Below are 23,503 nucleotides of genomic sequence, written 5' to 3' on the forward strand. Positions count from 1 at the left end.
ATAGAAAATTAATCTGGACAAATTAGATTTCACAATTCAACAGCTCTGTGAGGAGAAATAATAATAATAATATAATAATAATAATAATTTTAAAAAATAATAATGTGCAAGTTGTGAACCAGCTCTATTAACTATCCTTTTGCTGTGTGAACCTATCTGGCAGCCAGAAGTGCAAGGGAACACAAAAGGAGGAAGAAAAGAGGAACCAGGACAGTTGTAAGTGATGGAGATTAAATTAAGGATAATTAAAGACAAACAAACCCACATCTAGTTGTCCAATTTCAGTTTTAAGTCACCTTATTGTAAGATGAATTATTGGTTATAGTTAGCTAGTATTAGCATGTTTTCAGTAGTGTTAACAGTTCTTAATGCGGGCTGAAATGCAATAAGTACCAGGGGTGATGCGCACAACACCAGCAGCACCTCTTGGCATCGATAAGTTTCATTTACTTTATAAACTTATAAACTTAAGCACTTCAGTCCGACATCAGATCAGACAAGAGGGACCAAAAGCCAGGTCGAACATCACAGCGCCGACAGACCCATCGTTGCTGAGGGAAGGCAGGTAGGTGAGGAGGAAGACCCTGTAGTGGAGTGCGACCTATCCTGTGAACACCAAGGAGACATTCCCACCTGTCCCAAAAGAGCAGATCCAAGAAGAGCAGAAGAGCAGGCACCAGCTATGATGGACAAAATCAAGTGGCCAAAAACCAGTGAGTCAATTGCATAGCAAAGACTGGACATGGACCTTAGCAGAATACTGGAGAGATCACTGAAATTAATAGACCTGCAGATGGCCTTTACCCTCCAGGACTTCACTACCGGATGGCAGTAGTTGGAGGTAGTAATTCCCATGGGATGCTCAATCTCCGCCATATTGTTTTTGGCCACCTTTGAGTTAATACTCATTGGAGCAAGACAGATGGTGGGTGGACCGAAACTGCCCCCCCCCCCCCCTTCCCGAGAAGCTACATGGAAGATGTTACTAGTTTCCTGCCAACAGCACCACATACACCTAGGCTGCTAAAAAGGATGGATGAACTGATGTTGTGGGCAAGGATGAAGATCAAGCCTGCTAAGTCCCAAAGTCTCTCTCTCAGGAAAGGGTTAGGAACGACAACACAAACTTTGTCGTGGGCAGGGAGGAAATCCCACTGCTGGCTGAACAGTCCATCAAAAGCCTTGGGAGAAAAAACACAGCTGAGCTCTCTGATAAGCACATGGGGAAGAGCATGCTGAAACAGCTTTCTGATGGTCTGGCAAGGATTGACCAAAACCAGCTTCCAGGAAAGTACAAAGTGTGGTGAATAATGTGGCTGTTGAAGTTGTGTGAAATCCCCTGATCCACAGTAAGCAAGATGGATGGGAAAGCCAACTCCTTCATCCAGGCTGGCTGGAGAACCATCATCTACCTGGTAGAGGTAGGATACAGTGGCTTTGTTGGAACATCAACTGTTCGCCTCCTGAGGGATATGGAAGTTACTGGAGCAAACCAGCAGAAGGCCCTGAAAGACCTAGCTGAAGAGGCAGAGAAAAGCAACTTGTGGCTCTGGGTGAGGAGAAAGGAGAACTGTTGGGTTTATTACTAAATATCTAACCCAAGTTCTAGTTTCACGGGATGGCAAGGAGATATCCCTGACACTGCTCCACCACCAGGAGATGTTCAGGGTTTAAAGGCATGAAACATTGTTGAGCGGTGATACCTGGCTGACTACCCCGCAGCTGATATATGCCATATGGAACCAGTGGCACTGAGCATGCATTAATGGTGCCAGTGGGGCTTGTCACAGCCTTAGTCACTGGGAAGGTCTATATTGCTCTGATTGTGTTAGGTAAGCATGCCTGAGTGGTATTAGGTGCAGAGGAAACCATATGGAACAAGTGGCACTGAGCATGCATTAACGGTGCCAGTGGGGCTTGTTACAGCCTTAATCACTGGGGAGGCCTGTATGGTTTTGATTGCAGTAGGCATGGTGGCAAGGCTGAAGGAAGAGCGGTAATCCTATGGGCCCTGGTGGAGGTGCAACAGGCAGTAATGCTATAGCAGGTCAACATCTACCCGTGTAATCAATATGTTTAGAAACAACAATGAACAATGAAACTCAGTGAGGACACAAAATGTCCATCTTCAACTAATGTTAACTAATATTAAGTAATGTATAAACTATCATAAATTATTGATTCGTGTTCGTAAGAGACACAGTACCGGTACTTGAAAAGCAGTGCTGCTGGTGTTGTGTGCATCATTCCCAGTACCTATTGCATTTCAGCCCACATTTACAACTGCTAACACTTCTCAAAACATGCTAACCCCAGCTAACTATTACCAATAATTAATCTTATAATAAGGTTAAATAAACTTGAAATTGGACAACCAGATATGGGTTTGTTTGTCTTTAATTATCCTTAATTCATTCGACATTATCTCAATCACTTACAACTGTCCTGTTTCCTCTTTTCCTCCTCCTCTTGTGTTCTCTTGCACTTCTGGCTGCCAGATAGGTTCATTTTCAGAGGTATAACACCTACCTTGGAGGGGAATATGCTTAGAGGCAGTCTGTAATTTCTTACAAGTTGAAAAAATTAAATTCTCATATGCTCCTCAACATTTACAACCCTACTAATTTCTTACCAAAAGCTTATCATTAATTATTAATATTACTGCACCTGATTTTTGGCACACTTCCCCTCCTACAGTGCTGCATTCAAAACTAATTTGTCCTTTTACAAAAAAAAAAAATCTATTTTCCAGTAGAAAATACTTTGTCTGATCATATAGTGGTTATAAATTATAGGTATGAATCATAATCAGTCATATTACCATGTTTGCAGTGTATTTATATCCTGCTATACTCATATTCCCACTGCTTTACAACACCGGCCATATTTTATATTTAACCAGAGAAAAGACAATAGTTACTGTCCAGTTCATTGAGTTTAAATAGACACTGCTCCTTTAGGAGCACAGAGGAGGGAAGGAGGCGGTGAGGAGTGTGTGTGTGTGTGAGAGAGAGACACTGGGTCCCTGTGACAGTGCAGAACTCTTAACTGACAGTCAGTTTATGTATTGTACTATAATTTGCTTATTACACAATTCTTACAGCAGGCACCTCAAACAAATGCTCAAAACTCACAACATATTCACCAAGCTGTTTAACTAAGGGCATGTTTCATGTAAAGAGATTTTGCTGTTTGATTTGGTGCAAAAAATGTGTACATTGAGTGTGGATTTTTTGATTTATGCCTGATGGAGGCAAGTTTTGAATTGGACTGAATGGGGCTCTTGACTTGCCCAAGTGACAAACACTCATAACTTGAAAAATATATTTCAAAACAATGAGATATTTAGAGGTTTTGGGAAGAGGTAGTAGCTCAATTTAAAGCTTGAATGGAGTTTTGATGTGAAAGTATAAGAACGAAAATGTTTTGTTGGAACAGTGAATTCAGACAATTTACTCTCAATGATCTCACCCACTGTATCTTTCCTCTATTAAAATGAATGGGTGAAGAAAAAAGGATGGACAGAAAGAGAAGGATGTCTGCAATATGTCTGCAATTTGGCATGAGAGGAACTGGCCTGTCCAGTTTTGACCATGTGATTGTTGGTGGCTATAGCTTGAGAACTGAACAAATTAAGAGCAGTCTAACAAAATTTGTGTATTCCTATGGAAGAGGAAGAAGAAGAAGAGGAAGATGAGGAAGAGGAAGAAGAAGAGGAAGAAGACTGTCAAGCCAATGTTATGGGTTTTATGCATTCAATATATACTGTATGTGCAAATATGGTATTTTGTTTCATATGGTTACATGCAGATAGACAGTACCATATACAATGTGTAGTAAAAAACCTACAGTTATCAGTTTGAGTGCACTAAAGTGCACGACGACTTTAAGACTTGATTTGGATTTCAGCTCAGAGACTCGCGACTTGATTCAGACTTGCAAAAAGGATTTGCGCACTTCTTTATCTCATCTTTCTTTGCCAATCATATTGGTGCAGGTAGAAATGTCGAAACTCACCTGTTCCTCACAGGAAATGTAGTCCACTCATTTGGGAATGTTTAATCCAACTGGACAAACACACAGTTATTGTAGATATCAACTAAATTGTAGAAATTGTATTTATTTTTCAGTTTATAAATTGGGAAGCATTGGGTGCAACCAGTTATTCCAAACTGGCAACGTTACATCAGCACACTGAAAGAAAAGGAGAATTTCACACCAGGAAAAGACAGAAAATACTTATAAACCCTGATTTTGTTGCATATATGTGCTCTTATTCAGAGGTGCCAACATCGATGATTTAGCCATTGCATTTACAATTTTTGACCTCTTGCTACTGCAATACAGGAGACACCAAAAACTATGCTTTTCTTCAGCACTCAGAATAAAACACAAATAAAATTCACTTAGCAGAAAAGCTAAATCCCTCCAAAGGATGTAAGCCACGAGTGTCATTTCAGTTACTACTGCTTCATGCAAAAGAAAATTTATCTTAATTTATCAGCGCAGTGAAAGTCTAATTTCAGTTATCGGAAGCGTTTGGTTGCAGATATTGCTGCTAAAGGCGGCAACACCAGATTTTAAGTTTAAGGGGACCATTACTTTTTCACATGGGTGATAGGTGTTGGATCACTTCATTTTCTTCAATAAAAATAAATAAATAAATAAATAATGTATTGTGTGTTTACTCAGGTTGCCTTTGTTTTATGATGTATTTTGTTTGAAAATCTAAAACCATTTAGTATGAGATGTACACAAAAACAGAAGAAACCAGGATGGAGGCAAATACTTTTTCACAGCACTATATATAATTTGTTTCATTTAATGACAATAATAAAAGTGGGAAGCCCAATTTTGTACTGACCCTGCACTGAGTTGTCTTCAAACAAGCCAGTTGATCAAGAGTAAAATTCTTTCACTACAGTTGTAGACAGTTTATGTGAACATAATTTGAACATTATATGGGACTGCAAACCATACATGCAATTAACTTTGTAACAATTATAAATTGAACTTGTACACACAGCTGCTTGCTTATGAGTCCAAACATTTCTGAGATTGGAGTTAAATATTGGTTCAACCTATACCCCCCCCCATTTATGGCGATAGCATGAAGGCATCCTGTTTACTCTCATATTCTAGGGATTTTGGGGATTTCCTACTAAGATTTTCTTGTTAACAATGTTGGCACCTCTACATACTGTATTTAATACTTTGCTTATGTCATGCTCAAGCAACTCTGTGCAAAGTCTGAAAACCAGCAGGTAAAACAACCAAAATATGACACAAAGAGGGAATTTAAAACTATATAACATTTAAATCAATCAAAATAAGTAGCTAAATCAAACAAACAAAAATGTGCAGCTAGTTTTAGGAAAATGTTTGCAGTATAGCTGGGATGTAGAGCAAATGTCAAAGCATTATGAACATCTTGAGCTGGGATAAGTGTGGATAGTCACACATAAATTAAAAATAAATACAACTCGCACAAAATAAACAGTGATTAGAGCCTATAAAGTCACTCTTGGGTAGTCACTTCATTTGTACCATGATAAAATAAAACTCACTGCTCAATTGCTCAAAGAAAATAACAGTTTATCTACTATTACCTTAGCAAAATCTTTCTGAAAAAGCATTTCTATATCTGAATAGATGCTTAAATTATTATACAGTATTAGGTAATACAGGCTGTTAAATGTAGTGTTCTCTTCCAGAACTGTCAAGATCAAGTGCCAATCCTGACCTACAAAAGATCAAAGCAAAATTATTTAAGAAGAAGAAAAAAAAAAGCCTCCAATACAGCAAAATGGACAGTAATTAAATGAAAATAGAAATCCTGAGACATCTCTACATCCAGTGGTAAAGAATTGAGGCAAAACTGCAGTATGCGGACACTTCCTCCATATTGGGTCACATAATTCTACAAAAAGGCATAAACTTGGCATCATCATAGTCATTAACACACTATCCACAAGTCTTCAAGAAAAGTCACACATTCAGTAGCATGTTCCACAGTAGCTGAGGATGTTTTAAGGCAAGGTGTTTTGTAAAGATGATCTGGAGTATAAACAGCATGTAGCTGTTCAGTGTCCATAACAAGCCATTATTCCTTTCATTTAGGGGTTTTGCCATCAAACAGTTGAAAATCTAGACGGACCCAGACCTCTCCAGTAGGCACTTCGTGAAGCAACAGTCTTTTTGTCGCCGCACCTTTGTTCTCCAGGTCCTTCTTAATGGTGGCCACAGGCAGCTCTGTCTGACCCAAGAATTCTGTTCAAAAAGGGAATGAAAAAATGGACCCCATGGTAATTTGCCTTTCTTCAGATTTCATACACTGCTTCAAGAATTTGTTCTCATAAGATCACTAGAATGAAATGACTGACCATCAGGTGCAAACTGCTCTCGTTCGTAAATGGTGATGCACAGCACATCTTGATACAAGTCCTTGATGTGGAACTGACAGTTGAAGTTCCATTTTGGGTTTAGCGTGTCATTCAGAGTTCGAGAGGTGTAGCACTGTGCCCCCATGGTTACTTCACAGTAAGGGTTGCACCTTCCTAATCAGTGAAAACAGAAGGGGGGAGGATAATGTTTGACATTGAAAGAATTTTAAAGAAATACAACAGTGTTCTTTCAAAGATCAAAATAAATCGAACCACTTGATTTAGAGGATTTAAGTTCTGTTGCTTCCTGGACCGTTACAAGCAGACGGCCAATTCCACTGGCTTTCATTGAGCGAGCTTAATAGAAAAGAAGAGCAAAGATTATTTAGTCAGTTAAAAAAGAACAATGGAAAGTAATCATAATAATATTACAAATCAGACAAAAATATGTCATCATCAGAAATCAAACCAATCATGAGTGCTACAGCTTGTGACCTCACCCTGAAAGGCCTTCTCTCTTTTACTTTTCTCAGTCTCAATGAACTCCTCTGAGGCAGCTTTGATCTTCTGAACCCATGCAGTCCTAATCAAATATAATAATTTCAAATATAATGCATGATAAAATGTCTCTTACTACATTTAATGGGGAGATAAGATTTTACACAGTTATTTTCACCTCTCATTAATATTATCTGTTTTGAGGGTATAAACCCGGTCAATGTGAGAGATGTGGAAGACTGGCTCATCACTGGATGGATCAGGTGGCATCTTTACCAGGACTTCATTCAGAAACAAAACCTGACAACAAATCGATTACAGAACAGACAATATTTCTTCTCACAACACTAATAACTTTTTTAACAAAGAAAGTCTTAAAGAAAAGAAAAAAAACCCTCACTCACTCATTCAAAAAACACCATCAATTTTGATGTGTACTCAAACCAGGTATGGTTTGTATTTGTTACCTACACTTAAGGCTTTATCCACAGATGAATAATTCTACGGATAGGTAGGCATGATCAAGACTTACTGATTTGTACATCTTGTACTGTGTATTGGACTTTGGGCTGAAGAGTTTGTCTGAGCCTGAAGAAGTGAACTGCTTGACAGCTTGGGTTAGGAGCAGGAAGTCATTGAAAAGAAAAGCATACAGTTCCTTATTACTCTTGGTCTTGAACAGTTTCCCACTGTGGAGGAGTTTTCGTGGACCCAGACAGTTGGTCAAGGAGTTGAAAACCAGATTCTATTCAAGCCCAAAAAAAAAAAAAGATTTAGATTATTGTTAACTTGTAAATAGTATTTGTACATTGGTGGACTTCAGAACTGCAAACATTTAAACATGGTAATATCAGCACTTTCACAATACAAAAAAATTGGAAGACATTAGTAAATTTTGGCTGCATATTATTGTTTAAGAGAGAAAACAAAAATATAGAGGCAAAAGCAACAGAAAAATAAGTTATACTATTGGATCTTGTTACCTCTGTGATTCCCTCGCATTGAACATGGTTTTGGATCCACTCAAGACGGTCCGAGTTCTCCTTCTCTCTCACGCCCTCATTCACCTGAAAGCACAGCTCCTCAGCCTTCTCCAGAGCTTCTCGCAGCTGAGCATGATCCACATGATTCTCAGGGGTGCTCTCAAGAATCTGGTGATGGACACAGGGTTTAATCATTTTTAAACATAGCGTCTTTAGTTCAGAGCATGGCAAAAGACAGCAAGACAAGCCACTGTAAAGGTACTTACATTTTTGATGTGGAGAGGGTAACGTGTGATTCTCTGCATAGGTTTCAGTAAAAAGCTGGACAATGGCATTCCTTTACAGCGGTAATCTGTGGCAATTTTCTAAAGAAAGAACCAGAATCGCAAACTCCTTCAAAATTGGATCTAAAGCAAATACAATTACTGAAATATAGGTGAAAATTTTGAAATCTTATGACATCTGTATATTATTATTATTATTATCATCATCATCATGTCCAAAAAGTGAGTAACCACTGAGAATAAAACTGCATATACTTAATTTAGCATTTAACATTTACAGCACCCATTACCACCACATTATGTTCACCTATACCATACTCTGCAAAAAAAAATCTTTCAACTTGCTGTTCTACTGTCAGCTGTGCAATCGAGATCACATATTAGTTTCCTGTAGATGTAGTGAACACTAATACCAAGAGGTTCAGCTGACTTGTACCTTGAGGAAGTCTTTGAACTCTGGCTCCTGGTCAGTCTTTTGTTGCAGCAAAGCAGCAGCATTTAACTGGCAGCTGCAGAAGTGAATGTAGGCCTGCATGTGTGAGAGCTCAGTGGCTAGGATGTCCCCGATCATATGTACTGGCATCTTTTCTCCTCCCATCTTCTTCCTCACTCGAAGGGCTCTGATCCCCACACAGAAACAAAGTAAAGCCAACATTAAAGAAAACTAACAATTATAAGGTTAACCCTCTTACCTCGTATGGCCGAAAAACCGGCTTGCCCGTCTTTGATCTATTCCCGTAAGGACGATATACCGGCTTGGTCGTCTATGCCAAATCCCCGTAAGGCCGATATAGCGGCTTTACAGTGTAAACGTTATCCCCGTAAGGCGGGTGTACCGCCATTAATCTACTATGATTCCTTACTTATTTAATTATTTTTTGACCCGGAAGGTTGATGACGTCATGACGTGATTACGTTATTACGCCGGCATTACGATGAAGCTGATCCAAGCATGAATATTGGTGTAATAGTAGAAGTGAACTAAAAATGCCAAAGTGAAAAGCTAATCGTGTTCCAGCTAAAGTTACACCTACAGTGAACACAGGTACATCTAAAACAGTGGAAAAAAAAAAAACATACACAGTTACACAGGCGAGAGCGAGGATTCTAGATAGTGACAGCAGTGAAAGTTCAGGCGATGTTGAAACCGAAACCGAAACTGATAGACACGCAAACTCTCCTGATTCAGACCCTGATCCGTCTTCATCTTCAGCATGAACCAGTGCGACTGACACTGCAGGGGTCTGGAGTCATAACCTGACCACCTCTGTGCATTCGTGAAAACACTACCTGCTGGTCTGATTATCACCAGAAACTTGACTTTTGGCGCTAAAATGCATTTATTTATTTATTATTTACTTGAATTTATTCAAAGGCATTGACCACGCTGATGCTCGTATGGTACTTCTAAAGGAGTATAAGGATTTTAGCGAGCATTTTTCGCCACTTCTCTAGTTAAGAAAAGTTTAGTAAAAACACTGAACTGCTTCATTTTCAAAGTAATATTACACAAATACATTATTATAAGTTGCTTCAAGGCCTAAAAATGTTAAAATTAAAATGTTGATTTTGGCCGAAGAACTCAGGGTTGGCGTGCTGTTTCTCTGGGGAATATAGGGTCATGGGACATAATACTGTGGGAACTTCGGGGTAAGAGGGTTAATGAAGAAACTCAAGTCATTATACTTCAGTGTATCCAACAGCTAAAACTAAGAACATGCTTTGTTCAGTACTGATTGTGAGCGGATAGTGCGGAGCACGACGTGTTACACATACTTGAGCAGCTTGGTGTTGGACATGATGAGCTCTTTCCAGTTCACAAATATCATGTTCATCTCAGCTTCTGTTAACAGACCTGACTCAGACATTGGCTTGTGAAACACCTAAAAGAAATTCAAAACACCTCACCTAGTTATTATATTAGCACACCTCACCTTTGTTTATATATTAGCAAATCAGCACCATTTCCCCCTCAAAGAATACATTTGTAATGTTAAAGTAGCTTACTGAACAAATCAAATATTTTAGCAGTGATTAAAAAACAATAGCTTAATTAACTTAATACATTTTCATATGTATATTTAAGATATCAAATAATTTTAAAATAACTATATACAGACATGTCTATAAGTATTTGGACAAAGTTGTTATTTTAGCTGGATACGATAGCATATTGGAGTTTAAATTAAATAATGAATAATATAAGACAAATTGACGATTTGGTACATTCTTAAAAATAAATAACACACTGGTTAGCCCAGGAACACCAAAAGAAAAGACCACGGAAAACAGTTGTGATTAAACGCAGCAGAATTATTTCCCTCTTGAAGAAAAACCCCTGCACAATAGTTGGCCAGATCAAATACACCATCCAGGAGGTAGGTGTATCTATGTCAAAGTAAACAACCAAGGGAATCCTTCACCAGAATAAATACAGATGACTTGCCACAAATGTAAACCTTTGGTAAGCCTCAAAAAAGGAAGACAAGATTAGAGTTAGGTAAAAACTATAATATCCTGTACAGTCCTGGACCAACATCCTATGAGATAAAGATCAACTTGTACCAGAATGATGGGAAGAGAAGAGTATGGAGAAGGGAAATGATCAGAAGTGTACCACCTCATCTTATGGCATGGGCATGTATGACTGCCAATGGAACTGGTTCCTTTGTATTTATTGATGTCACTGCTGTCAAAAGCAGCAGGATGTATTCTGAAGTGTATAGAGATATATTATCTGCACTGTGCAGATGGACAGTGACCCAAAGCATACTTCGAAAGCAAGACTTTTTAAAGGCAAAGTACAGTAGTGGAATGCTCTGCAATGGCAAAGTCAATCACCTGACATTAATCCAATTGAGCATGCATTTCATTTGAACTGAAGGAAAAACACCCCAAAAGCAAGCAGGAACTGAAGACAGTAGGAAAGAAACTGAGCATCTGGTAATGCAAATGGGTTGCAGACTTCAGGCAGGGGGGGTGTTGGGGTTGGGGGCTGCACATATAAACACCGTTCACCCATATTTCATGTTCAGTATTTAATTTCAACTCCAATTTACTGTGGTAGACAGCTGAAATAATAACTTTGTCAATGTACATATATTTATGGATTCAACTGCATGTGGACAGAAGAAATGAGCTGATGTTGACTCTGCACCACTGTAAAGGTATACCTCCAGAACCAGCTGAAGATCTTCCATGTATCTATCCTCTGTCTCGATGAGCTCGTGGATGTAGCCTTGTCGTTTCTTTTCCTGCAAACTCATGGAGTCTAGACTCGTCAGGTCAGCACACCCTGCAATGACATAGAAACAGGGTCATGATGCCTCACTCAGCCTCAAAAAAAGGGTGAAAATTAATTGGGCTATCCTAGACCCACACAGCAGGTACCTTCATACCCTCCCAGGGCAGCAAAGTAAGAGCTCCTGTTCCAAACACTCAAAAGCAATCACGGCAATCACGGAGGGAATGAAAGGAAGGCACTCAAAAATGCTCACTTCCAAGTCTTACCTGGTGAGGGCCCCAAATCTGATGGTCCTGAAGCACCTGTAAGGCTGAGTCTTTCAGGGTGCCTTCATCATCCACACACCACAGTCTTAAAAAGAGCAGTTTTACCTGCCATATGAGCAATCAATAGCCCTGTTTTTCATGACTACGCAATTCATGAACATGCATATCTGGCATTATAGCCAAATCAGGTTTGACCAAAATAGGCAGATTATTGGTGAAAGACTTTGTAACCTTAAACCTGCTTTATTACTACTTAAGTGCTTTATTAGTAATATTAAATCAACATAAGTCATAATTAATCAAAGGAAACTGTCAGTGATTGATCTCTTTATATTATTGCATGACTTGATTGACAACAGAACTATAGTTCACAAAAAATTTTTGTAAGGCTACATTAATGCATATGTTTCAATAGAACATGCACAGAATATATATTTGTGTTTTATTTCAATACTGACCTGCTTACAGCAGTAACTATTTTATAAAGGATCTATAGTGAAGACAATTACAATTTACATTTGTAAAAGAAAGGACATACTGAACTAATTTTCATAAGAAAACATGAAAAGTGACAACAAACTGAACAGGTAGATTTTTTTCAAAGAATTTTAATGTCTAGATTTCTTTAATCAGATAAATATTTTACATAACATCTCATATGTGCAGCATCTCTACACACTTCTTCCACACCATAAACGCTTGCATAGCTTCACTAAAGATATTGACAACTATTTATACAAATGTGACTAGAGCACAAAAGCATGGAATTAAATGCACTATATGGGTAACATAATTCAGAAGGTATAGTGCTTTGTAGTAGCAGCACATTACGTATGTTGCATTCGAGTAACTCAATGTAGATAATATACTTTTATTTTGTTGGTTTATTTTGCCATCAAACATGTAACATTTGTTATTTTAGTTGACATACAAGTAGTACAACCTCAAACCGAAGTGAACTCAACACCGTCAATATAGGTTAGTGCAGCACTGGATGCTGCCAAAGTATCCTATGATTACCCAGTCCCCTCCAAAAGTATTGGAGCAGCATTGGCAATTCTATTGTTTTCGCTATAAATTGAAGACATTTGGGTTTGAGATCAAAAGATTAATTTATAGGACTACAGCTCAGAATTTTAGCTTTCATTTCCTTATATTTATATCTAGATTTGTTAAACAATTTAGAACTTGACACCTTTTGTTTGAATCCACCCATTTTGTCAAGTGATCAGGTATTGGAACAGAAGAAAGGTGTTTCTTGCTGCCCAGGTGTGCCCTGTTAGATTGAATGTTGAAAGAATTAATAGCTTGGAATGTCTGCTCTTTGATGGAGCCCTAGGTTTGGCTTGTGAAGGCTGCATTTGTTTTTAAAAAGGATAAACCAACATGAAGACCAGAGAGCTGTCTATGGGAGCAAAGCCAGACATTTTGAAGCTGAGAAAGGAGGAAAAATCTATCAGAGCCATTGCACAAGCCCAACTGGCAAAGCCAAAACAACAATTGGGAATGTCCTGAAAAAGAAACCACTGGTGTACTAACAACAACATGGAACAGGTTGGCCAAGGAAAACAACAGCAGTTGATGACAAACATTTTGAGAGCTATGAAGAAAAACCCAAAAACAACAGTTGGTGACATCAACAACCTTCACAGGGAAGGAGTGAAGGTATCACAATCCACCCTTCGAAGAAGACTTCAAGTGCAGAAATATAGAGGCCATACAAGATACAAATCACTCATGAGCAGTATGAATCAGAAAGCCAGGAATACAGGGAGGAGCCACAAATGTTCTGGAACAAAGATTATCTTGTACCAAAGTGATGGAAAGCCCAAAGTGTGGAGAAAGAATGGATCTGCTCATGATCCAAAACATGCATGCTCATTAGCCAAGCATGGTGGAGGTACTATCGTGGCTTGGGTTTGCATGACTACTTCTGGAACAGGCTCACTAATCTTTAGTAATGACTATAACTCATGATGGTAGCAGCAGAATGAATTCAGAAGGTTACAGGAACATTCTGTCTGCCATTTTACAGAGAAATGCATCCAAAGTAATCTGGAGGAACTTTATCATGCAGTAAGACAAAGATCCAAAACACACTGCCAATTCAACAAAGGATTTTATCAGGGAGAAAAGTGGCAGACTGGCAAAGTCAACCAGACCTTAACCCAACTGAGCATGCATTTCACCTCTTGAAGAGGAGACTGAAGGTGAAGGGAGAAACCCAAACAAACAAACAGCAACTGAAAGAGGCTGCGGTAAAAGCCAGGAAAAGCATCACAAAAGAAGAAAAAACAGTTTGGTGAGGTCAGTGTGTTGCAAGCAAGAGATATGCAACCAAATAGTGTTATTTACTTTAATTTACATCAAGACTGATCTGTTCCTATATTTTTGCTCACCTAAAAATTGGGCGGTCTGATACAAAAAGTTCTATGTTTCTATTATTTATGTTGTTTAACACATCTAGATGTAAATAACAGGAAATTAAAAAAAACCTCTCGTCTCATAACCATCTTTTGACGTCAAACCATATTCTTCGAATACAAACATAGTAACCTTTGTTCTAGAAGAGTATACAATGCCAAAGATCTATGAATAGGGATGGGTATCGTTAAGGTTTTAATGGTATTACTACTCTTACCAATACTGCTTATAGATCCGGTACTTTAACGGAATAATTAACGGTACTTTCTGTGGCTTTTTTTTTTTTTTTTATGAAAAAAGAAAAAAAATGAGAACAGAATTAATATTGCTTTATTTTTTATAAAATAAGTTTATTATCATACATCTATTTGTAAACGCACCAGTATGATAGCATTTTTTTTAGTGCTTAAGATGTATATACTACAGAATAAAATACTCTAAAGATTTATATTTTGGCTATTTGTAAAGTAACTGAAAGTGATGTGCATTTAATAGCCTAGATGTTTATATACTGATTTATTTCTTTATTTAAAAACAAGCTGAAAATATGTTGAAACAATGTTGATTTAATTCGGGTGAAACGACATTACACATTCAACATAAGGTAAGCAAACCAATTAGTGTGATCTTACATTTATTTTAAATGGCGTGAACAACGTTGACTCAACATGACTGTAATGAGCAGAAAGATGTTGGATCAATGTCGGAGATGAACGTTGTGTCGATGCCGCGAGAGACCTCGATTATGCGATGATTATTTCATTGTTACAAGGGAAGGCTGCAAGCATACATACCTGACGTAGATGGGGAACCAGAAACGAGCTAGCAAGGCAGTCGAAAACTTTGCATTTGTCTGTCTGCACATAATGCACTTTTGAAAGATGCTTTGATAGATTGTTTGCATTTTCGCCCTTACAAGCAAAAATCTTGCTGCACTTGTGGCAATGAGCCTTGTCTGCATGAACTCTAGTGAAGTGTAACCACACTTTTAAACGTTTGGTTCTCTCCACCATCATCACTCTGTGTATTAAGCAGGAGCTTTCGTGTTGTGTGCGCACGCTCACTGTTTCGTGAGACAGACAGCCTCCGCGCACGAGAGATCTCACTTCTGGATTGTCAATAACAAAAATGCAGATGAATGTCTTAATGTTATCACAAATTAGAAATGGTTGGTGAGATAAAATGTGCAAGATAACGTTTATATAGAAGTAATAAATAGTAAATATATTTTCTTTAATTTCACCAGTACCAAAAGCAGAACCGATAGTGTCAGAGCTTATCGATACTACGGTCTTTCATAATTTAGCACAAGAGTTTAAAACCGGGTTTCGGTACCCATTCCTATCTATGAAAGGGGCAATAAAATGGTGCAGAAAGAAGGAATGCCACTGAAAGACCCACTCCTCAAACCCCATTGCTTAACCTAATAATCACGCTCTACTTACTCATGACTGTGTGTGAACAAACTGCCCAAGCTTGCTCCATTTCCTCACAACATATGAAACGAATGAATACTGAGCTCTTTCAAGAGCACCTGAACACTAATGCAAAAAACACAATGGTCATTCTGCATTTACATTTTCCATTTGGCAAACACTTTTATCCAAAATGACTTACAATTGAATGACGATAAAACTGAGCCGATGATGTCCCTGACCACTGAGCCACCACTGCATATACATATGATCTTTATGTGCATATATTTATACAGATGTTTTCCCTTGTGCCACGTGACCATTTTTTAACTCTAATCTGGTACCTCAACGAAGCTGCTCTCACTGGTTCAGAAGAGCAGGCAGCATTTATAATCACTTTCTAATTATCATTAAAATTCTTTGTAATAAGTAGAATTTTACATTTCATTGTAGGCCTATTTAATATTTTTGCATATTTTATGTGACAACTCATAGCAGCATACGCTGATGTTAAAATGCAGAGTTTGTATTTAGTTGTCAGTTCTGCATGTTTTTTCTTCCTGTTCTTTCTACAACTATTTTGCACTTGCTTCTGGTATCAGCTACTGCTGTCAGCCTCTCAAACAACAACACACTCTGACTGTATTCCTGTAAGAAGTCACTTACATAAAAGCACCTGCCAAATGAATAAATATAATGCATATAATGCATCAAATCTCCATTAGGCAGGAGTTAATATGAATCATGCTACTGTGTACTACCACTGCCTTAGGTCAAATATAATTTAAAATTAACAGTTACTTCAGTTAGGTGGGTTAGGGTAAGATCAGTGTGGTGGTTAAGGGATGTAGACTTATTAAATGGTCATGGTTTATGATAAATGGAGTCTCATCTCCTATGAGGGGGACAGTGGGTCTCTCAAAGATGAAGAGAAGGAGAGGTGTTACCACCCTACAGAAACAGAAGAAAGAAGCCAAAGTAAAACCAAATCTGAGAAACTATATACAAGAAAATGAGAAAAGAAAATGTCAGTTGTTAGGTTTTTCCCCTTGCTGTGAAAATTATTTTTTTATGGTTTGAAATACACTTAATCCAAATACCTTAAAAGTAAAACACATTTTTTAGACAATATGGTTAAGAAATCGATTCAAAGCAGCAGTACCACAAAGAACTTACAAAGAACATCTTGCTCAAAATCCCCTAAGTACAGTACTGCATTCAACATAACATGCATTCAAGATAACACCCTTCTCATTTGGAATGTTTTGGTCTTGCTATACAATATCCATCTTACAACTATGAGAAATTAACTAAACAAATAACATTTAAGCCAATGATCTCTAATCAATTTGTTCATCATCAAGTAAAATGGGTGCATTGCCAGCCTTGAGACCATTGGTATGGAAAAAAAAAAATCTGCTCCATCTACTTACACTGCTGGCTAGGGTCAGATTCAGTGGTGGTCATTTTCACATAGTTGGTGGGGATAAGGCCTGAGACACCATTGATTTCTCCTTTCCACCAGTCAGGGTCACTCTTATCCAGCACGTTGATGATCTGACTCTTGGAGAAGCTGAGCTCGTCCTGGTTTGCTGCCGTGTAGTCATATATAGCAATAACCTGACCAACTGAGAGCAGGAGGAAGGAATGGTGCGAGTTACAAAGTTTGGCGAGAGAAACACAGGGTAAGATTCAGAAACAGAGAACTAATGCTGGGTAGGGAAAGTGGTAAAGATTAATTTACCTGGCATGATCGCAGGCGTGGACTTGCCGCTATTTGACCCCAGCTGTTTAATATGAGACGCTGGAAACCAGCCCTTCTGTCGCTTCTTACCCCGTGCCTGAAACATGTTCAGCAAGGTACAATCTTTAAAAAGCACAGTGTGATGACAGAAAGTACTTGATCATCCTTGAACAGTGATAATTGCCTTAATTAGTAAAAAATCATGTGATAGCATATAAAAGCAAAAGAAAGTATACATGTTTTATATAAATGTTTGCAATCTAGAAGAAGTACAAGTCATATAAAGTTTACTTAACAAGATATACTAAAACCCAGAAACTATACATGTGTCAGTATAAAATACATGAATGATATGGATGTAAAAACATGTATTGAGCTTGCGTTCCTAATGATCTCCAGAAAACTATTCCAGAGTTTGCGTGTGATGTAAGAAAAAGAGAATCCATGAATGTCAGCTGCTGTGCTCTGAACTAGATATAAGGGCAGCCAGCCAGAAACACGATGCGACAATCCAACCTAGAGGTATCCACTTTTTTCTCAGCATCATGCAGGGCTAGCATGAATTATTTCAGCTAATTATTAAATCAGAATATGCATTTCTAGACACTCTGCCTCTGGAAAGCTGGGTACAAGAAATGTTTTCCTACAGATGGTGTATCAAAACATTAGATTAAATATTTAAGAATTTTATACTTTCACTGTAGTTTCAGTTGTATCCTCTCTGAGCCCGGGCCTAAAATCTAAATATTGTCAAACAGCTAAATAAATACCTTCCATTTTCACAGCAATGTTGTTTCCAGGACAGAATCATTTCCACAATTGCTGGTTTTGGTACTTGAATTTACTTGCTGTTTCTCCTAAATATCAATGACGGCAACATATTCTGAGTTGAGTCATTTAATTAGTAAACTAAATAATAGTAATAATAATAATAATTCAATCTTTAAATTATTTTACGATTTTATTTTTGCTGATAACTAAGGTGGTGAAATCAGACATGATAGCCTATATGCACCTGCTGTTACTATATATCTTAGCAGACATAGCTAGAAAATGCAGAGGGTTTGTTAAATAAAAGTTTGCTTGGCAGTTTTTTTTTTTTTTTTTTTTAAAAGTTGACGGCTAAACGGACGAAACAAGGCTGCATAATAACTAAATAATGAAGTTGACTGATGTTGAATCTGTAAAGTACAAAGTGCAGTTTAAATAAAACAGCTCATCACTCAGAGTGTACCAGGTAAACAGGATGCTGTAATTGCCAGTGTGGGTGTTTTCAAAATTGTAGTTCTTTCAGAGTATCAGTTACATCACATCAGACTTAGTAGTTTTGGCATACAGTATATTGCTAACATCCTGACCTGCAGTTCACCCAGCCACCAGCCCGAGTGGTTTTTACTAAGAATGACGATGAGCTGACCAGGAGACAGATTCAATTGTCCTGTCCCTGAGGCCGTATATGCACTGGTCACCTGAGCTACCTCTGCAACACAGAAAGGCAACTCCGGTTAATATATCCGAAGATAATATATTTCTATTCCATTATTAACAACATTACTACTCTACTTGTTTACTACTCTACGATTATTTTCATAATCGATTATTTTTTCGATTAATCAGATGGACACAACATTTCAGTATAATTTTTTCGTGTATTTAAAATAAAATCCACAAACAGAGTTACAAATTTAAACTTCAGACTAAAACTTTACACAACTGTTTGTCCAAATATGAAACTGAAAAGAACCCAATACACACAGATACACACTAGACCAGGATATATATTATTCATTTAGGACTGAATATTATATATTATAATATTATATATATATATATTATTCATTTAGGATTTTTGTGCATCCATAAAAAAAGAATACATAAATACTTATATACAGTGCATCCGGAGAGTATTCACAGCGCTTCACTTTTCCCACATTTTGTTATGTAGAATTCAGTAGAGGGCCTTATTCCAAAATGGATTAAATTCATTATTTTCCTCAAAATTCTACAAACAATACCCCATAATGCCAACATGAAAGAAGTTTGTTTGAAATCTTTGCAAATTTACTAAAAATAAAATTTTAAAAAAAGCACATGTACATAAGTATTCACAGCCTTTGCTCAATACTTTGTTGAAGCATCTTTGGCACCAATTACAGCCTCAAGTATTTTTGAGTATAATGCTACAAGCTTGGCACACCTATTTTTGGGCAGTTTCTCCCATTCTTCTTTGCAGGACCCCTCAAGCTCCATCAGGTTGGATGGGGAGCGTCGGTGCACAGCCATTTTCAGATCTCTCCAGAGATGTTCAATCGGGTTCAAGTCTGGGCTCTAGCTGGGCCACTCAAGGACATTCACAGAGTTGTCCTGTAGCCACTCCTTTGTTATCTTGGCTGTGTGCTTAGGGTCGTTGTCCTGTTGGAAGATAAACCTTCGCCACAGTCTGAAGTCCAGAGCACTCTGGAGCAGGTTTTCATCAAGGATGTCTCTGTACATTGCTGCATTCATTTTTCCCTCGATCCTGATGAGTGTCCCAGTTCCTGCCACTGAAAAACATCCCCACAGCATGATGCTGCCACCACCATGCTTCACTGTAGGGATGGTATTGGCCAGGTGATGAGTGGTGCCTGGTTTCCTCCAGACATGATGCTTGCCATTCAGGCCAAAGAGTTTAATCTTTGTTCAATCTTTGGTCTGAGAATCCTTCAGGTGCCTTTTGGCAAACTCCAGGCGGGCTGTCATGTGCCTTTTACTGAGGAGTGGCTTCTGTCTGGCCACTCTACCATTCAGGCCTGATTGATGGAGGTCTGCAGAGATGATTGTTCTTCTGGAAGGTTCTCCTCTCTCCGCAGAGACATGCTGGAGCTCTGTCAGAGTGACCATCGGGTTTTTGGTCACCTCCCCGACTAAGGCCCTTCTCCACCGATCGCTCAGTTTGGCTGGGCGGCCAGCTCTAGGAAGAGTCCTGGTGGTTCCAGACTTCTTCCATTTACGGATGATGGAGGCCACTGTGCTCATTAGGACCTTCAATGATGCAGAAATGTTTCTGTACCCTTCCCCAGATCTGTGCCTCGATACAATCCTGTCTCGGAGGTCTACAGACAATTCCTTGGACTTCATGGCTTGGTTTGTGCTCCGACATGCATTGTTAACTGTGGGACCTTATATAGACAGGTGTGTGCCTTTCCAAATCATGTCCAATCAACTAAATTTACCGCAGGTGGACTCCAATCAAGTTGTAGAAACATCTCAAGGATTATCAGTGGAAACAGGATGCACCTGAGCTCCATTTTGAGTGTCATGGCAAAATCTGTGAATACTTAAAATGTGCTTTTTTTGTTTTTTATTTTTAATAAATTTGCAAAGATTTCAAACAAACTTCTTTCATGTTGTCATTATGGGGTATTGTTTATAGAATTTTGAGGAAAATAATGAATTTAATCCATATTGGAATAAGGCTGTAACATAACAAAATGTGGGAAAAGTGAAGCGCTGTGAATACTTTCCGGATGCACTGTGTATGTGTGTGTAAGTATCATGTATTTTATATATATATATATTATATATATATATATATATATATATATATATATATATATATATATATAAATAAACTAATATACAAATTTAAACTGAATAGGCCTAATAGTATTTATGCATTACTTTTTATGAAAGGTAACGCTGACAAACAGTAAACTGAAGAAAGTCATCGTCGGTGGCTCTGGGTGTCTGCTAAAGTTAGCAGCGTCACATTACGTGCATATGATGTCATGCGCCATTGACTATTGACTCGACGCCGAAACTTGTGCGTCGTAAAATTTACTTCCGGTGTAAAATTTTCAGTGCAGAGATTACAAACTGCAGTTTTGTCATCATTCCACACAAGAGACATCTTTACACACAGCACGAAATCAATGTGTTTTCCCGCCCTCTTTTGACTGACAGGATACAATCGGCCCTGAACATCGAATGATTTTAAACTATCAGCCGATAGCGGGAAAAATAGCTTTTAATCGGCCGATACATCGGCACATCTCTAATATTTACATCATCTTAATAAACTACAGATTTAGTTGAGGTACATAATTGAGAAGGTATTTACCTGGCTTTTTCCCAACCGCGCCAGGTTTGAGGACTGAATTCTACAAAGAAGCAAAATGGTTTGTTAAAAGAGCAGAAAAACACAAAGTCGTAATATCTCTTAAAATTCCATAGATTAAATTACATCAGATTCCTTGGGTTTAACATAGTTGGAGGGAAAGAGTCCAGAACGGTCTCCAATGCTGCCTCTCCACCACTCTCCTTCTCTCTGTGACACAAGGATGGTGTCTCCCTCAGTGAAGGTCAAATCTCCAGGTTCAGGGCTTTCGTAGGTATAGAGAGCCACATATTCTATTAAAAAAAAAAAAAAAAATTAATACTAAAAAACAAAGAAAAACACACACAAATGGGTGTGCATGGGTGTGCAAAGAAAGATATAAGTAAATGTGATACATACACATACATCAATTAGGGTAGAGGTCATGTGCTAACTCAAGAACAAAGTAGACAGACAGAATTTTTGGTGCTTTGCAAGGGCATAACAGTAGTATAAGCAGGAAAATGGAAAGGACGTTTAATCATTGTCTGCTTTATAAGCAATAAACAAACAAAAAATGTAGCAATATCCAGTTTAATAAAAGAAATTGCACTCTTTGTAACCATTTCATCTGTACCAGACCAGGAAAAAAGACAAATGTATTTTATGTAGGGCTGCAATTAATGGTTAATTAGGTAATTGATTCATCTATTTATTTATTTATTTATTTATTGACTAGGCTTTTTCAATCTTCAACTGTCCCGTTTGGGCGAGTCTGTGCCAACTGTAGCCTCAGATTCCTGTTCTTGGTTGATTCTCCTCTGACCTCGGTCATCAAGGCATTTCCTCCGACAGAACTGCCGCTCACTGGCGGTTTTTTGTTTTTCTCACCATTCTGTGTAAACTCTAGGGCAATTGGCTTCAACCTTTTTAAACACAAGATCGCTTTGGAAGTCAAAATTTGAACCAAGATCTAACTACTATATGTTACCAAAAGATACAAAAAGCCACCAAGAGTAATGCCACATCTGTATATATTCATATTTGTATTCGTACATACATTGAGATGTTCATAGTGTACATATTACCATTATTATTTTACTATTATTCTTATTTTTCTATTCCTATTTTTTATTATATATATATATTTTTCTATTCTATTCCTATTTAATGTGTATTATTCTTTCTTATCTGTTTTTGTGTAATTGAGCTGCTGTAATGAGGGAAGTTCCCCAGTGTGGGATCAATAAAGTTTTTCTTATCTTAAAGCAGTTCATCTACCAGTACAGGATTCAATAATCACAGTGACATAGTAATACAGTTCAAATATCAAGAGGCAACAATAGGAACAGAAACATTCATACATGTTAATACAACATGCACTGTTAGTGTGTACAGTTCAAATTATACAAGTCACAGTGACTAATTTAATCAACGTGATGGTTGGGAATGGTCTGCACTTGGTTGTTCCTGAACTCTCTGTCAGTGCCTTGTAATTTGGAGCACAGGTTTAGAATGCCAGCCTAAAGCAGTCATTCAGTCATTTGTTTGTCAGTCAGATGTGTGCTGTACTTGGACTTGATGAATTTAATTTTTGAAAAAGTATTTAAAAATCCTTGAGAATCTGATCAGAAATGTCCTCGGCTAACAACTACAGTCTTCTCATTTAAACAATCTTCTTTGTTTGTCTGTGAATGAGGTCATCTGTGATGGGTGTGCATAAACAGGAGATAGGGAACACTGAATGAAGCCTCCGTAGCAGCTTTAGCACTCTCACTAAGTTTTATGAAAAGTGATTGCTGGGCTTTTAACACCAATTTCAACTCTTGAAGTCTTTCCTCTCATATTTCACCTTTGGGTGGGAACGAATCCTTCCATTTTGGATGGTAAGAGGTGTAATGGTGCTCCAAATTACCCTTTTTTTATGCTAAAGCCTGGTGACAGATCAAGCTGATGGTCTTTTCTTTCACCACCGTAAAAGCCAATTCTATTTTCCATTAGGCATGGAAATGATATATTTTTGTCTTCCTTCATTGCTCAGCCATGGTTTCCTGAACAGTTTGCTCACTGACAATACATATATATGGATTGTAGCCCTATTTTTATAAACTGTAATATTTTTCAATTTCTCACCCTCAAGGGAAGTGGCATCTGCTGCTGTTGATTCCTCAGTGGAACTGTACAGAA

The 23,503-nt window shown here is 37.9% G+C and overlaps 1 protein-coding gene across 2 annotated transcripts in view; it reads right to left on the reverse strand.

The window, feature by feature from the left end:
• Nucleotides 1–4,105: 4,105 nt before the first annotated feature.
• Nucleotides 4,106–23,503, reverse strand: part of itsn2b (intersectin 2b) — a 55,881-nt gene continuing 36,483 nt past the window's right edge. Inside the window, exons 23-39 of one of the 2 annotated variants that reach the window (XM_053633631.1) lie at nucleotides 23,450–23,493; nucleotides 21,464–21,630; nucleotides 21,341–21,380; nucleotides 18,600–18,721; nucleotides 17,242–17,338; nucleotides 16,931–17,125; nucleotides 11,322–11,443; nucleotides 9,925–10,031; nucleotides 8,585–8,768; nucleotides 8,131–8,229; nucleotides 7,865–8,032; nucleotides 7,414–7,626; nucleotides 7,060–7,181; nucleotides 6,884–6,966; nucleotides 6,657–6,740; nucleotides 6,384–6,557; nucleotides 4,106–6,270 (exon numbers count right to left, since the gene is read on the reverse strand). In XM_053633631.1, the coding sequence (XP_053489606.1) occupies nucleotides 6,113–6,270; nucleotides 6,384–6,557; nucleotides 6,657–6,740; nucleotides 6,884–6,966; nucleotides 7,060–7,181; nucleotides 7,414–7,626; nucleotides 7,865–8,032; nucleotides 8,131–8,229; nucleotides 8,585–8,768; nucleotides 9,925–10,031; nucleotides 11,322–11,443; nucleotides 16,931–17,125; nucleotides 17,242–17,338; nucleotides 18,600–18,721; nucleotides 21,341–21,380; nucleotides 21,464–21,630; nucleotides 23,450–23,493 (2,179 nt within the window). In that variant the 3' untranslated portion in view covers nucleotides 4,106–6,112. The remainder of the gene's footprint in view (nucleotides 6,271–6,383; nucleotides 6,558–6,656; nucleotides 6,741–6,883; nucleotides 6,967–7,059; nucleotides 7,182–7,413; nucleotides 7,627–7,864; nucleotides 8,033–8,130; nucleotides 8,230–8,584; nucleotides 8,769–9,924; nucleotides 10,032–11,321; nucleotides 11,444–16,930; nucleotides 17,126–17,241; nucleotides 17,339–18,599; nucleotides 18,722–21,340; nucleotides 21,381–21,463; nucleotides 21,631–23,449; nucleotides 23,494–23,503) is intronic. The other variant, XM_053633632.1, reaches the window with a different exon arrangement.

Source organism: Ictalurus furcatus, chromosome 9 (assembly GCF_023375685.1).
Source record: "Ictalurus furcatus strain D&B chromosome 9, Billie_1.0, whole genome shotgun sequence".
NCBI lineage: Eukaryota > Metazoa > Chordata > Actinopteri > Siluriformes > Ictaluridae > Ictalurus > Ictalurus furcatus.